A 17,888-nucleotide genomic window follows, 5' to 3' on the forward strand; every position below is an offset into this window, starting at 1 on the left:
ATCAAAAATACTGTTAAGCTTGATTGAAACATTTCTAAAGAAGGTATATATTATTGCTACTTTTCAACACTGTAACAGTATTTTTTTATATGTGTTTTTATATAATGGTGAATCTCTCTGTGAACTCTTAGAATAATAATTTATTTCGAAGAGATAACTCGAGATAGAAATTTACTTCGCTATTACATGAGCTTCCCTGTATTTCCTGTCTGCCGTAAAATAAATACGAACGATAATGAAGGGTTAGCTAGAATTTTTGCAGGATAATATCGTCGACATTTTCATTTCAGTTTTTTTGTCGAGAACTTTAGAAAGGACATGGAAATAATAGCGAATCCATACCGCGCGATGGACATTCGTTAAAGAACATTTCCATCAGAGTCGGAATAACGGAGGGAACAAACGATGAGTTGCGAAAAAATGTTTTCACGGAACAAGATGGAACTTGTCCCGAATCATTACTCGCGATCTTATTTTCTCTGAATTGTAACACGAAGAAAAAAGAGAGCGGGAAAAGATCTTAAATATAACCCTCGACCGCACGTTAAAAATGCAATCATCATAGTTGCATCAGCATAATTCTTAAATACAATGCAAATTTTTGTATATATATATATATATATATATATACATATATATAGCATTTTATCAAAAATTTCATTTTTTTTTTAGTTAGAGATGACATAGTGTTCAGTATTGAAAGATTCATATATTATTATAAACTATTCTGAGATGTTCAGAAAGCATTTTTTATCGTTAATTTATGAAACAATATAAACATTTCGAAGTGCATTATGTTTTTTAACTAGAGACAAACAAAATGCATTTGTTTAACTCTTTTAGTGATTGTTTAACAATTTTTGTTTAATTTTGTTTAATATTTTCTATTGATTGACATATTGTTATTTTCTGTAAAGTGCATAATTTTCTTCTGTGCGGAATTTCTTTTTTTCTTGTTTTCTGAAAATTACAAATTTTAGACAAAACGCATTTTGAAAGTCTACTTCTCATATGTACATATACACGTATACGTACAAAAAATTTTCACTTTTCACGTTTTCGCTATAAAGAAAAAGCTACTTGATGGAACAGTCGAATGTTGACTTATTTAGAGTTTATTTCGCGCAGAATTAACCCGTTTCAAATTTGTCAAATTCTGTAATTATTTGAGATAAAATCTAATGCATTTTTAATCAATTATAAGTGGATCAAATTAATTAGCATTGACATTCGTAAATTAGAATTTTAGTTTAATTATCCCAAAAAATATTTATTAATAATTACATTAAATGTTTATTATAATTTGATATTGTCAAAGTTCTAGTTTGACGTACCATAATTTATCAAACGTGCTCCCTATTCTTGATCAAGGCTGACAACGTTCAAACTATCGAGCGATCGTTCAAGGGCGACTCGAACGAGCACCATTCAGTCTTAAATGCGGCTATTACAGATGACAAGAAATAAAAAGACCGCACTACTATAATCCGGACTAAAGTGAAAACCGCGAGAAAAAGCGGAGTATCGATCATCATTCGGGGCGCGTCTCGACGCGCACACACGCACGCGCGTGTCTGCCGCATTCAACGCGATGCATCTCGTGCCACAATTAATGTTAGCTCGGCGAGCAAAGAGGATTATTAGACGAAAGTGATGAATGACCAGCGCAGACAGGGGCGTATCGCGCGACGTGGGGGATGCCGGTGGTTAGGGTTTACTTTTGGGTTACGGACGGGTGGTTGTTTGAAACGTGGCAAGAGAGCGAAAGAGAGAGAGAGAGAGAGAGAGAGAGAGAGAGAGAGAGAGAAGCTGGGGGACGGCAGGAGGACGAAGGCAGGAGAGTCCTACGGTGAGATATTGGAGAATGATTTCATGCCTGCATTCCTCGGACCCCGTGAGCAGCGAAGGAGAGATGTGCACGGGACCCATCTGGAATAATAGAATACCATTTGCCATTGTGTTCCTTTCTGTCTCTCTTTTTCTCTGCCCGACGATGGGTACAAACGCGCGTATCGGTTACCTTCCTGTGTATGCGTGCGTGGTTACAAACGCGCGTGCTCGCAGTATGCGAACGGAGAGACGGAGAAGGAGAGGTGGAGACAAGAGAGCGCACACCTTCGTTCTCGTAATGCGGTATACACCTATGGCAGCCGGGCCATTATACTTTCTGCCCATCGGCACATTACACTCGGGACTTTATGCGACCCGTGCATACGTATTCCATCCGCGTGCATTATGCTACTTCTTCGATTCTCGTGGAAAACCTCGTCCACCGACGGCGCACAGCGTCAAAGAGTTGTGAAAGAGATTCCGATGTCCACCGGCACGAACGCGCCTCACACCGTGACACATCGCCGTTTTCGATGCGTGTACGCGCCGCTCATGGTATAATTTGTCGAGCATTCAAATGCGTAATGATGTAACGTAAGCACGTACGATAGAGGTCCACTCGCGAGATAGAGGAAGTGACGCCAGCGCGAGTCGTGATGAAAGAAGTAATTTTAGCTACATGTGTTAGATGCGCGTGTATTGTGAAAAATGATTAGAATCCATTAGTGGATTCATTCCATTAGCTAGATAAAATATTTAGGATTAGATATTTGCAAACTTAAAAAACTAAATAGATAAAAGAATGCTAGATAAAATGAGGTTTAATATTTGCAAAGTTCGCCTGAATTTTTGCAAGAATTTCTTTCTCTTCCTTTCCATTATTATTTAAACATTATGAATGGTATCAAACGTTTTAAAGGTAGGTACGTACAATGTATTGTGAATAAGGAAAAAATATGTCCATCATAATGAACGTTGAAAATAATGGGATTAATTATAATTTGTATCTTGACTTTTCAAAAAAATAGATTTAACGAGTGCATACTCGCGCAGAAACGTAAATACTATCCGATATTTTATGTGCATCTATAAAATAACTCTCAAGATTTAGAAAGACGTAAAACTTGATTAGTGAGGTCTCGCGCAAGCCTCTAGACGCCGCTCGATTTCACGCAGGTGTCTCGTACGCCGGTTTATTTCGGGAATTACACGAGGGAAGAGGGCTAGGGTCCCTCTGGATGGATGTATAATAATGGGGTAGTCTTTTAAGATTCCAGACGCGGCTGAAACAATAAAGGATGACGGGAGAAACCATTGTCTTGACGTCTGCACATCACTGGTTCCTAATGCAGGAACGAAATCGGTAGTGTAGCGCGTGGAAAAATATTCCCGAAACATTTTGTATCGTTCTTTCATTTTCTCGAGTTTTGTTGAATTGCCAATATTGGCGATCGAAACCTTACAGCAAATTCAATTGGATGCACTCAGTACATATTAAAGATGTCGTACACAAATTGATGTAAAGATGTGTGTTTAATAAAAATCGGCTTAAACGAAATCTTTAATACATTTTATTATAGTTCAGGATATATTAGACAATTCCTGCAAAAAAAATTAAATTAGGAGGTATGTTTAATATTTATATTTCAAGTAAATTATATACATGAAAATTGTGTAAATAAAATTATATTTTTGTTTAATAATTTTTGTAATTTATTTATTTTATTTGTTATTATTTTTATTGTTAAAAATTAAAATTTTAATAATGATAAACAAATTTTCATTTTTTTTATAAGTACTTATTTTTATAAGTCGCATTATTTTTAAACGTGATTTAGAATAATTTGTAATTTTTTTTTATAATTTTCTCGCCTTTTTTAAGATATGTATAAAACATTCTTAAAGAGATTCTAAAATCGTTTGTTTACTAATTTAGTAGAATCTGCACATATACGTATAATTTTTTTATTTATGTATAATTGACATATCATTATACACTGCTACATCAATATCGCACATACACATATGTACCTGTAAATTTTCTAATTAAAATTTTTTGTATTATGTATCTGAACTTAATTCTAAAAACTCAACATTGTTCATCTCTAGTTCAAATCAAAATTGTTTTATGAAGTTTACGTATGAAGTTTAAAACTTATATATAAAGCAAATATTGTATTATGAATCAACCGTCAGAAACCGATAACAAAATTGTAATTTTCCAATTTTTTTGTTTTTTTTTTTGCATAAAAAGTCGACCGATTTGGACTACATTATCAATATACTTTAATTGTGGAAAAAGATTTTTACATGAAAAAATTGCGATTTTGCTAAATTATCTAAAAATTTAGCTGGCTACAGATCTGAAAATAATTTTGTTAAGACATCAAAATAATTATGTAGAAAATTCAAACATTATGAACAATATTGCAAAAAAGTTTGATATTCTAGCAACCAGCGTTCTACATAATTATTTTGACAGTTAAACAAAATTATTTTCATGATATGTTTTAGCTAAATTTCCGTAAAAATCTGTGTGTATCAAGGCAGTTAGAAAAATATATATACTCATTTGAAAAATATTCAGTAAAACAGAATAACTTTAGGATTGCCTTAAGTAAAATATCTCTTTCATAATTTGAATTATTTACATTTTATTTTTATACTCAAATCAGTATGCAACGATTTACAATACTTTACTGTACTAGTATGCACTAAGTGCACAGAATGTTTTGCTAAGTATTTAAAAATTTAATTAGATATGTACAGATCTAAAAATTATTTTATTGGACTATCAAAATCATTATATGTCACTCAAGTATAATAACCCATAATGCTGCAAAAAGTTTTGACATTCTAACAATCAATGTTTGGACATCCTACATAATTATTTCAATCATTCAAATAAAATTACTTTCATATCTGTATCCAGCTGAATCTTTAAATACTTCAGCAAAACTGTTCTTTCTGTATGCATCGAAATCGCTATTAGATTACTTTCTCAAGATATCCTCGCGATTCGTTTCTTATATAAATACCCACTTATATATTTAATACGGAAGGAAATATTGTTCCTTTACGTAAGAGTACGTATTTTCTCGATCGAAGATTCGCTTCTATTAACAAGCAAGAGCGCGATCGGGATCGCAGAAGAAAAAGGCGACACAAGCGATCGCTTACGCAATCCGCGTGGCGAAGTTCGTGGTCCGCTGACACGCGTCGCGGGAAGAATAGCGCGATGCCGGCCGAGAAATGATGGCGTCATAAAAGGGAAGCGTAAAAATCGATTTCTATTCTCGCTGGACGCATTGTTCCGCCGTTGACAAGTTGACGGGCATGAGCGTTGGTTAATGGCTAATGGATCCTTCGGGCATCGCGGCTCGCGCGGTGAAGCATTTCTCTCGCGCGGGGTCCGCAGGTGCTCGTTCAGCGCCGCGCCGGTCGATCGATCGATCGATCGACCGACCGATCGACCGACCGACCGAGGCGCATCTCGTTTTATCCTCTCTCGTATCTTTCTATTTTGTTCGCGGAAAGGCCACAGACCGATACGAGGCGATATCGTCAGCGCGATTGACGAAGGTGAGAAAAGGCTCAGCGAAGCGTTTACCCGCGCGCTTCGGGACGCCTCGAATCAGGATCGACGAGGATCGATGTAACGTGTCCAATCATAGTTCAAGGCAGGGTCAGGAAGAAGAGTCTCGGATCCGCGCGAGAGGAATGCCGTAATGAAGCGAAATGGATTGGGCCCCCGGTCGGCGTGAGAGTGCGTGTACGCACTTGCCGACTCACACGCGCGTTTCCTCTCTCAGAGCGACGTGAGTATAGGCGCGATATGAATTTGGCGAACGGCGATAAATAATGATGATCGATGACCGTTGAGAATTTCGTATTGTGCGAGTAAAGATCGCGATTACTTCGCAAATTAGGCGTAGCCGGGCTTTCGGTTCCCGAGACTTATTAACATATGATAATCCGTTCCGCTCGCGGATCGTTTCGTAGGATCTATCGGTAAATGGCATAATAATCTATGAGTTAATATCTATGGTCAACTTGTAACAACGGTTTCTACAGGCGTTACGAAAGAAACTGTTCTCTTGCGAAGTATATCTATGGATTAGTCCGTTACATCACAAGTGTTCTCTAAATCGTCCCTTTTATTATCACTTTTACAGGCACGGAAAAAAAAGTAGATTGGATGATACAGCAAACTATAGGTTACTTTGCGAGCATCTAAGAAGATTTAATATTTAATAAAAAAAAAATTATATCTGTAAGTAATTATTAGTACGCTAATTCAGCTAATTCTTTATTACAATAAAAATTACTAACGTAACAGGTTTTCTTCATTACAGTCACAAAAATATGCGCCATCTTACACTGATTGTGAAAGAAATATTTGGTATAAGCATTTATTTTGTTGATATGTAATCATCAAAAACGATTTCGATTAAAACAACACAATTTTTTAATGAAAAAGTAAATAAGTTTTGTTACATATCAACAAAATCAATGATTATGTACTAAAACATTTTTCTCAGTGTAGCATGTTTTGTTAAAAATTTTATGTATATATTGGGTCGATTTTTATAGATAGTTGTCTTTGTTGTATTAAAAATTTGCTTATTACAATAAATACGATTATCTATAATCGCTAATTTTATTCAGCTGTAAAACTTTGCTATTACACATAAAAAACTGACTGTCCGTATATTACTGTAGATTTGTTGAATCACTAAAGTTTTTAGTTATTTTAACAAATCTTTTTCCGTGCGTGCTTCAATATGATTGCGATAGTAAATTTCCTGTAATTACATTGAGCTGCGAGCTGCTTCCCCGAGCGTGACTCATCTTCTCTTTCACGTGTGATCGTTCTCGCCCGAGCGGGCACAAAAATTCAAGACACGCCATTCTTTTTACAAGTTTTCAACAAATCCGGAGCGCTCAACAATCCCACACCTGCCTGTCTTAAACTTTCGTGCGCTTGTTTTCGGATGATTTGACGATTAATAGGTTCATGAAGAGAAAACTTCTGAAAGGCACCGCCGCCATTCCTAATGAGATGCGAAGGATTTTACCCATAATATCCATAATTTAAAGATGACGATTGTAAAATGACTTTTCATTAGGATACAAATGACTAGCCGACGTACAATATAAATTATGACAGTCTGATAAATGCCGGGAATGTTACTTTTCCAGACCTTTTCAAGTAACCGCTTGTCATAACTTTTCCGAAGCGACATGCCGTTTCCCAAAGAATCGCACCTGTCTTCCGTAATGCGTCTGCGGTTTCTCGCTTGAACAATCGAATCCTGCCAGAGAGAAGGAAGCCTGCCAGAGGGAAGGAAGCTCTCTGAAAAGTACTCAAACTGGTAATATGTACACAGGATTTGGCCTTTTCCCGGTGCTCCTTTCTCGGCTCCTTGACGGCAGGCACCGCGGTAAGGTCGCCGGCAACCAATATTTGCGAAGCACTTTCATTTTCGTAATGCGTTGCTCGAGACACTCGTACGTATATACGTTTCTGGTCAGCTCACTACCGTGCTTTACCCACTACCTTACATCCATTTAATATCTCCATTGTGCCGTGCTCTCATGCGAGGTTACTTTGCACACGACGTGGAGAAAGAGATGCGAACCAGGAAAGCAAGAAGCCGATGGCAGAAAGAAAGAGAGAGGGAGATACAAATGAAGAGGAGTGAGTGCACGAGCAAGATGTGTAACAAACAGATCGCGGGTCAACGATCAAGGATTGGACCGGGTTTGTTTGAGGACGATTTAAAGATCTCCCTGTACGAAGCGTGACTCGACTTTATTAAAGCCAGCCCTAAAGCTTTTGCTCTTTTTTATTTACTTCGCTTTGCTTCTCTTTATTAGTTTCTCTTTCATCGTTACGAAGGAAATACGTTACACGTACACATCATGTTTGATGCTTCTCATACAGATGATGATAAGTTTGAATTTAAGTATTAAACATTATTGATATAATTATTATATAATTTTTCATATTTGAAAAATTATCAATCGATGTTATCTTAAATTTGTATTTAAATTTATTTTTGAGGAATGTTAAAGATATATAGAGATATAAATGCATAAACTAGATTCAAATATTAGATTAATGTTTTATAGGTACAAAAAACGCACCTGTTTAATCGCCCGTAACGTAGAGAAAAATCAACGCTTCGACGAATAATCACTCACCGTATCCATTTTGTTTCTATTCCTCGAATTATCACGGTTTGCTGCCGCTATTATTTCGATTTCGCGATCGCGATAGCATATTATTAATACAACAAACGAGTGGGTCTAATAGTAGTCATTTATTCAATTAACAAGCGAATAATAATGATCAGGCGATACATATGTATATAAATGTAACTGTAATTTTCAAGAAAACTGAGAGCATGAGAGTAATTCGCGCTCTATCTAATTGTTAAACGTTTCGCGATAAACCAATGAAATGTTATGTCACAATATTACGTGTGCGTGCCACCCTCGTTTGCTAAATTGCTGTCATTCGTACCGGCAGAAATTAATCTGTGGTACGCCATTGATCCCAGCTTAACGAGGACCATTCCTTATCTCGGGTTTCGACGATGACCGCGTTAATTATAAAATAAAAAGGAACGAGCAAAAGTAGAGGAGGGGAGGGGGTGGGGAGCGAAGCGTAATACAAAATGCAAAACAGGTACGGCCCCGTTCCTATCGCATATATTAACGATTCGACGCTTTAGTGGGAGGACGCAACCGTTCCGGCGCCATGGGCTCCGATAGAATTTGAAGCATTACATTAGTCCGACTAATGACCGACATGACTGTCCGTAGACCGGTAGATACCGGTTCTTCGAGATCTCCGAGAGGGAACATGCCCCGGAGATCGTTGCAAAGAGCAATACGGAGGACGATGATCGCCTCTCTGCGTTGAGGGCGCCACGTACTCGAGTGCATCCTTAGATGCACATTCATATGCATGTGCGCGTAAGACATCATAAGTTAGATATCGAAACGCGATGAATCTAATTTTTATATCGTAATTATCAATCTTTGAAGAAAAGGAAAATAGGAGCTCTGTCTTGCATTTATCTTATCTTTAAGTTTTTAAAAGGAAATTGGAAAGATCTACGTTATAATTTTAAACCAACGCGAAATTAAAAGTAAATCGCGTTATCTTAAAAAAGGGACAGATAAAATAATGAAACAATATGAAAAATTATTCCAATATTTTTTAAATTTATTTTAAGCTTTTTCCTCGTTAAATTGAAATATTTCGTGCTGATCATATAAATAATAGGGATCTTTTTTTAAATGTTTGTCGAGCGGAAGGCAATTTTAGATTTGTCAGAGAACAGCATCTTAAAGAAATTATAGATCCTTGATGGAAAGAAAAATGCGAGCTCTATCAGGATTAGGTCGGTTTATTTTGCGTCTGATTTCTTCATTTCTTTCTTTTAAAAGAAAATTGTATGGATTTAAGTTATAATTTTAAATCAGTGCGAAATTAAAAATAAATTAAATGAAATTAAAAGCAGGTTAAAAAATAAAATAACGGAACAGAGAAAATTGTAATATTTTGAAAATTTATTTCAAGCTTTTTCCCAGAGCTCAATTATGTTGATATGTAAACGATGCAAAGATTTCTTTTTAAATGTTTATCAAGCAGGAAAACTTTAGATTTATCAAAGGATCATCTCTTTAAAAAAATTATAGATTTTTAGAAGGAAAAAAAATTAGATTTATTTTACGTCTATTTAATTTTTTAATTTTTTAAAATTTTTCTCTTAAAGATTACAATTTTCAATGAATGTGAAATTAAAAATAAATAAATCGCAAAATCATCTTAAAAGGGGGATAGAAAATAAAATAACGAAACAACGTAGAAAATTGTTTCAACATTTTGAAAATGTATTCCAAGTTTTCTTCCCCAGCTCATTTCATGCTAGTACATAAGCGAGATACAGAAAATTCTTTTTAAATATTTATCAAACAGGACTTCAGATTTATCAGAGAACACCATCTCCCTGATAATCCCACGTTTAAATTTAGCAGGATTTTTACCGGGATATCATTCGAGAGCGCATTTATCTCCCTTGGAAGAGAAACGAGAAGGCGCGACAGAATTAGGCAAAGACGCGAAATCGTAACAGGAAACGTGAGCCAGCGACGATCGTAAGTCAAGAAAGCACTCTCGCTTCTAAAAGCCCAGTAATGCAACGGGGAAAGAAAACGGTGCGTCACGTCACGCGCGCGCTAATTCATAGCTCCAGGAGAAGACCGCGTTCCTTCCCTTCACTCGCGACTTAGTCGCCTTGATTATATTCCGGAGACCGGAAATTTCGGATGGTGGTAATATGGCTTATAAGGGACGCCGACGTAATATCGGCGTGCCCAAACTCGGTCGAGATCGTACCGTCGCGCGCCTCGCTTTGCCGAAATTAAATTCCTGCGGGGTTTTACGCGAGCCATTCAAGCGCCGGGGCAGCTTCATCACGATGGTTGCTTTTCTTAATGAGTGTCAAACTGCCCTCTCCTCTCATTTCTCCTCCCCGGGGATCATCGGCCGGAGCGACGTTTGAGCTCGCACGACAGTCGCCAGAGCCGAAATAGCGGAACTCCACGGCGTGACGGTAGAGTTTGTTTGATCTGCTTTGTGTCAGTCGCGTGTCTGGATGAAGCAATAAGCTGAAAAAAAATATTGAAGCAAAACTCTTTGAGTTGCGAGAAACTCGCAGAAACCCCATGGAGTTTTTCGAATTATACTTTGAATACTGTTTTGAAGAGAAAGTCGATGTTTTGGAATAGAGACATCTATAATGTCATCTTGCAGCTGAAAAGAAAAGGGAAGAAAATGTATGTGACATATTTGAGTATCATATGTTATACAACACGTGATATTCATTCTTTCTCTCTTTTTCTTTTCTTTTTTTGAAAAGATAATAAGAATTATTCTACACTGAAAAAAAATTTTCAGAATTTAAGTAATTTATTTCTTGAATAGTTCCAAGTAAACTCTTTACTGCAAGTAAATATTTATTAAACATATATACTTGTAATAAATAATATATGTTTACTTGCAGTAAAGAAATGTTTACTTGGAGTTATTCAAAAAATGAATTACTTAGATTTAGAAAACTTTTTTTTTTAGTGTAATTTCTATGGAAACTTTCAATCGCATTGTCAGCGCAGATTCGAAATATCATTTATATATTTTTTAGTGAATTTGATTGGACGTGCTCAGCGCACATTAAAGCTGTTGTATACAAATCGATGTAAAGATATTTATAATAAATATGGAAATGAATTAAACCGCGAAACTTTCCATTAAACTTTATTGTGTTATTACATAGGAAGTATGATTTTGTTGAATCTATACGGAAAGAACGATTTTACTAAATCTGTCTAAATTTATCTAGACACAGAATTGAAAATAGTTTTGTTGGATTTTTTAAATATTTATGTCATAAAATAAAATGTTCAAGTATGATGAGAAAATTTGAATGCTCGAATATTCTACGTAATTATTTTAATAGTTTAATAGCATTATTTTTAGATCTACACTTAATAAAATTTTTAAATACTTCTACAAACATTCTTTCCATGTCAAGTTTAGCTAGATTCGAATCTGAAAATAATTTTGTTGGATCATCAAAATATTTATATCATAAATGAAATGTTCAAGTATGATGAGTAATGCTGCAGAAAATATTCTAATAATCTCGAGTTCTACATAATTATTTTGATAGTTTAACGAAATTATTTTCAGATTTACATCTAATTAAATTTTTAGATCCTTCAATAAAATCGTTCTTTCCGTGTAAATTTAGTTAGATACAGATCTGAAAATAATTTTGCCCCAGATTATCAAAATAATTATATATAACGAACATAATGTTGTAAAGTTTTTACATTCTAGCAATCAACTCGAGCGACATAATATAATTATTTCGCCTACATAATTATTTTAATATTCTAACAAAATTATTTTCAGATCTGTATCTAGCATTTTCAGATACTTTAGCAAAAACCTTCTTTCTGTGTAGGTAAAATATATATTAGAAATTTTTAAATACTAAGATCCGCTTTGACTGAAAAATTTTTCTCATTTAATTAAATTTATTTTCAACTATTTTAAGTTGTAATTAAAATACATGTTTTATAATTCGACATATTTGCATATCACTTTTACACTCCAATTCAGTTTACAACAGCTTTAATATACACTAATGTGTCGGCTTCGCTGTTAAACGCAATACTCGCAAAATTGCACTTTTATTCCGCATCTTCGAGCGGAATCGAAGACAGAGTCCCTAACTACAAAATAAGAGAAAAAAAAACTTTTGTGTGTCACTATGTAACCGCAACGTCTCGTCTACACCGACTGCAGCGAGTCGAACGTACTTTACGCGACGATGAGGGGGAGAGCGATTCTAAGTCAACTTCTCGCAAGCGTGCGGCGTAATGCCGATCGCGTCGTCCCGTGAAGATCGCGGAGCTCCAAGCTCCGAGCTCGTGGAGTCGCGGGAGGCACACGGAGCGCTGCGCGATTTCGTACGACTTCGGCCGACTTCGCGCTGCTCCGCCGGCCTTCGGCGCGACCCCCACTCTCCGGCTGCCGTCAGCCGAGTCTGCCGACGCGAAACGAACGCTCGGCCGAACAGACGCGTTCGCGACACCGAGCAGGGTGGTTACTGTTACGCTCAGTTCGCCAAGCCGGAGTCTCGTCGAGAGATATCACTCTCTCTCGACCGCGTTCGCGCGCGTGCATATTCCAACTGACTCGCTCAAGTCGTGGCGGCCCGCTGTATCGCGGATTCCTCGTTTTTCTTTTTTTTTTTACGCGCGATTTCGAGACGATACTATCGCAATTGGACGGATTTCCGTCGTTTGGAAATTTTCGTTCGAGTGTTTCGTGGGAATAGTCAAGAAGTGCGACTCGGTCTTGGAAAAGTGCTCGATTCCCGACGCGCCTGAGTAGCGCGAGGATACTCGACGAGTGTTTGTGTGCCCGAGAGGGATATTATATCTCGGTGAGATCTTCCAGTGTGTGCAGAGCGTGGTGAGGATTTAACTTAGTGTTAACTTGGAACCGCGCGGAGCACCTGCGGTCTACTCGCGCGATCCCCTCGACGGATATGTGGAGATACGAGACGGTGCGCTTAAAAATTGTACAAGCCGCAAATCCGCTGGTCTAGCGTCATCACGGAATACTCATTTTACGCACGCTCCACGCATTCCTGATCGAGGAAAAAAACTACGGAGGATTCGAACATGCAAAGCGCTGTTGCGTGCAATTGCTGAGTGGATCGTGTGATCGACGGCGAGCCGACGGGTAGCTTCGCTGCTCCGAAAAGGCCGCGCCGTCTCGCGTTCGTTGGCGTCGCTCATCCCCGAGTGATCTCGGCGAGAAAACTGGAACCAATGAACCGCCTGGCGAGCTGTGCTCCCGAGAGAAACACGGGCTGGCTCCATGGGACCGGCGCTACTTCGGACACCATCGACAACGGTGCGCCGAGAGACTCGGATCGAGTGTGATCGCTTTAATTTTGAGAGACTTGGAGATCACAAAATTGCCGGTAGGTGAAAACCGCGGTGAGTCGCCTTTGAACTTTCAAAGATCATCGAAGGCAATCCCATTGAGATTTATCGCTCCAGATAACTCCGAGATAAATTGGGACACTCACGATGACGGCGTGAGCGACGGTAGGATATATCTGAGGAGACAAGGTGGCTCTCCACATTGCTAGGATCATCGCGGGAGGAAGAATACGAGTCAAAGTGAAGTGTGGATGTGGTGGAGGTGCGACAGTGGTGGAAGAAGTAGGTGGTTGTGGACGACTGCAACGAGGTCGCGGGCGAAAGTGCAACGGGTGCTGTGCTTCGCGGTTCGTGGTTGGTGCCGGTGGTTGTTAACCGAGTACGGGTGCTTAAGTGACGGTGCCAGTCCGTCGTCCGCCGTCATTGTTACCATGGTTTCCACGTCCTTCGTGACCCTGGTGTTCCTCGTGTGCCTGCAAACGGTACTACTGTCGACTGTGAGCAACTGCGCCAAGACGATCAGCATGTACTGGAACACCACCAATTCCATGTAAGTGCGCGAGTTTATGATTCATCATTTTCCTTTTGGCGTCACGACGGCGATCCGCGAATCGATCACGTAATGTCCGAGTGCGGTCTTTTCATGGAAAGAATGAGTTTTGCTGAAATACGTATCTATACACGAACGAACGGAAAGAACGGTTTTGCTCAAGTATCTAAAAGTTTGTACGGATCTGAAAATAATTTTGCTCGTATCATCAAAATAATTATGGAGGAGGTTTAAATTGCTGGAATTTTTAAACTTTTTGCAGCATTGTTATCGCTTAAGCGTTCTATGTAATTATTTTAATTATCTAATAATTATTTTTATATCCGTCTAAATTAGATAATTAGCAAAATTGTTGATTTCGTGTAAAAATCTAGATAAATCTGAAAATAATTTTTTGTTAAATAATTAAATAATAATTTTGTTAGAGCATCAAAATAATTATGTGGGAAATTCAAGCATAATGAGCAATGATGTAAAAAGTTTTCACACATTCTAGCAATCGGCTCGTGTATCCTACATAATTACCTTTATAATCCAACAAAGTTGTTTTTAAATCTGTTTTCGGCTAGATTTTTACTTCAGCAAAATCGCTCTTTTCGTGTTCCAACAAGAAAATTATAAGTGAAAATTTCGCACAAACTGCGGTTTTATTATGAAGAAAAGTGAGAGACGTTTGACAAGGAGGATTACGTGATCAACCGCAAAGAGCACTCGGCGGAATAATTAATAATTAAATTCTACTTAGACTAAAAGTCTGCTCTGTGTGAACAATGTATTATGTTCTTTCAATGTATTATGTTTCTTCGAAAATATTGTTTTACAAAAGTTGCTATATATAATATATCTTGTAGAAATATCTTGGAAATCTTGTCAAATAAAATATAAATTCCTGTTAAATCGGTTACTGCTATTGATCCCCCTTTGCAATTTAATTATATTCAAACCAACTGCATACATTTGTTTGAAATATTAAAAACTATCAGGAATTTAACTCGAAATACGATCGTTCGTTCTCAATTCTAAATGTGGAGGAAGGATCAGATAGTATTACATATGCGGGGAGAATATAGGTTTCGTTTCATAATCCGCGCATTTCCATAAAGAATGCCGCGCACTTGTGCGAACGGATTTGAACAAAATTCGATTTTACTCGCGGCTTTCTCGTTCACGTGCCTCGCATCGCACTCCAAAATTTCTGCAAAACAGCTAGAAGATCAATATTATTGCACGATATTATTAATCGTTTGTAAGCTATATTGACAGAGTTGTCACAAAACTAGAAATCAGGAAAATATCAGGGAAATGTCAATTTGACAATATTTTCTGAAAAATAAAAAAATCTTGGCTTTAAAAAGTTTAATACACGTACATCCACACAATTTTAGAATACTATCAAATTGACAGTTAAATGGAAGCAGTGTCAGGAACATTAATAGCTAACATTTATATTGCTATGTTAAATTGCGCTCTCAAAATATTTGACGAGTATCAAAAAAAGACAAAAATATAACAAAATTTAAAATATTATTAAAAACATCAGAGAAACTCATAAAATTTTGTCAGAAATCAAAGAAGAGTTATGGAATTTTAGGGCGAGAAATTTATGACAACTATGACTAACTCCATACTGTTTATTTTGAATTATTTAAAAGGGACATCTCTCTGTAATTTCGTACAATAATATTGAGAGTCTAGAGGTCACTTAAGTTTCATGACAGGTCTTTTCTCGGATGCACCAACATTTTTCTTTGCATCCCGGTCTTTCCTCTTATCGTTAACGAGTCGTATGAGCGAAAAGAATCGTATTGGCGTTTGGTGCGCGTGCCAAGACGTTTAAAAGTCGGGTGGGAGGGGGAGGGGGGAGGTTGTGTTTGCAAGCGAGCGTTTTGTCGATGAAATTGATTTCTCACGGTGGAACCGGCGTCGTCGTCGTCGTCGTTTCGAATAACAGCCATCCTTTCCTTTCTACGTTGAGTCTCGCCCTTTCTCTCTCCACTTCCGGCGAGCTTTTATCGCGCCGGGCGTGGTATCGCGTCTGCCAAAATTGCAGCAGCAGAATGTGCACCAGAGAGAGTGTGTATGTGTGTACATATATCGTACGACTTTAATGCGCCGCGCCGGCGAATTGGCCGATCTCCCTCCGACCGTGGCGTTTCCCCGTGACGTCCAAATTGCAGGCGATCGCGGAGAAAAAGAGAGGCGGAAGCGACGTGTCAGAAACTGCGCCGGGATTATGGCAGGCGCAATATTGTGGCCGATGCCGCGGTCGCGCGAGCGTGTTGCGCAGAACGCTCGATGCAGATCGCAGGAGAGTGTTTCGGGGTGTACGAGTATATGTGTGTAACGGTAGTGGTAACCAATTCCGCGATTGATGAAAGAGAGGTAATTTTGTTTTGCCGAAAGTTGGAACTTCTCAATATTGAAAATTCCGGAGCCCGAAAAGTTGGATATTTCTGCAGCTCCGAAAATTTCCCGAGCTCTGCAAGCGCGAAAGTTAGGAGTTGTAAAACTGAAAATTTCCAAGTTGGAAACATATTTCGATATTTCGAGGGCCGATGGTTTTACACGCCTGAACGGTTCCGGACCGTTAAATATTTCGGATTCTCGCGCGCGCGCATAGCGTCGTCGCAAGAATTCCGGAGCCGCGAGAATTTACGAAACGATAAGAATTTTGCAAGTCGCCGTCCTGCAATCCTGGATTCCTCAAATGATATCGTTTAGAGATCCTCAAGAGATTTTACGCCACACGTCTTTTAGTCCGCGTCATATTTTTAATAAACCTACTTAAAATAGAATGAGAAAATTAAATAAATATTTATTTGAACCATTCTAAATATTTACTAAACATAAATATATATTTATTTGATAAGAAAAACCATTAATTTGACTAACTAGCATTAACTAGCATTTTTTTATTGAATACATATTTATTTGCTGTAAATAAATGTTTACTTAGTACTCAAAGAAATATGTATTAAGATTCAATAAATTTATTGTTCACTGTAAGATAAAAGATAAGATATATCCATGCATCTCGTTCTTAAGGTGTAAAATATGGCGAACCAATCAAATAGAAGTGTTTCATCTCTTCCTTACTTCAGGATCTCTGGATATCACTCAGCTCGAGCAACGCGTTGATATTGCTAATGCTTTCCCTAATGTGACACATCTTTCGCGGCGTGCAACCTCTTTAGCAGTAATTGATCGATAAGAGCAGCAGCCGAACACGACTTGTCTAATCGAGAGTGGCGGCGCGCAAAGGTGCAACGAATCGCAAATGCATCCCGCGTATGTGTATGTATGCGCATGCATATACTGCATGTACTGCAACATTGTGACCGACTTCGTAGCCTGGACTCCTGCGCGCTTGCTTGCATAACTACGCAGTAAGGTTAACCACCGCAATTTCGTAACGTTTCGTTTTTTTTTCTCTTTTTCGCTGTATAAGGAAACACGGGCCTTGTACGTGGATACCTCGTTACCCCCGATGATTTCTTTCGCCTGGTGTGAAGCGGCTGCGTAATTCGCGAGAAATTTTTTGCCCTCCTCCCTCCGCCTTCATCTCACGACGACGAGAAATGTATGTCCTCTTGGTTCCGATTCGCTCGTGCTACCCGTATTTCACATCTCGCAAACTCGCCGGGTGCTTAACGAGAGCAACGTCTCCATTTTTGCGTCGCGAAAAGAAACTGTCCGTTTTCCTTCCTGACTTCGTCTCACTTCGATTAACGATCGTAATTAACGTCGATTGACATCCGATTGTTCCGACTATTCCTTTTAAACCTTACCCTCGTTTTTTGTTTTCTTTATATCATATCTAAAAATCTCCATTGTGTGACTATTGACTGAAATGTACATCCGTTTTCTTGTTCTTGATTACGATTTTAACACTAAAAGTATTAATTTTTTTATTTTAAAAAATGATAAAAAACCAAATATTTTATCAATACAAAAGATATAATATATATAT

General features: G+C 37.9%; 1 protein-coding gene across 1 annotated transcript in view; it reads left to right on the plus strand.

Annotated features, from left to right (window-relative positions):
• The first annotated feature begins 12,611 nt into the window (after window positions 1-12,611).
• Window positions 12,612-17,888, plus strand: part of LOC108687056 — a 57,291-nt gene continuing 52,014 nt past the window's right edge. Inside the window, exon 1 of the mRNA XM_018192663.1 lies at window positions 12,612-13,918. Within this exon, the coding sequence (XP_018048152.1) occupies window positions 13,620-13,918 (299 nt within the window). The 5' untranslated portion in view covers window positions 12,612-13,619. The remainder of the gene's footprint in view (window positions 13,919-17,888) is intronic.

Source organism: Atta colombica, unplaced genomic scaffold, assembly GCF_001594045.1.
Source record: "Atta colombica isolate Treedump-2 unplaced genomic scaffold, Acol1.0 scaffold198, whole genome shotgun sequence".
NCBI lineage: Eukaryota > Metazoa > Arthropoda > Insecta > Hymenoptera > Formicidae > Atta > Atta colombica.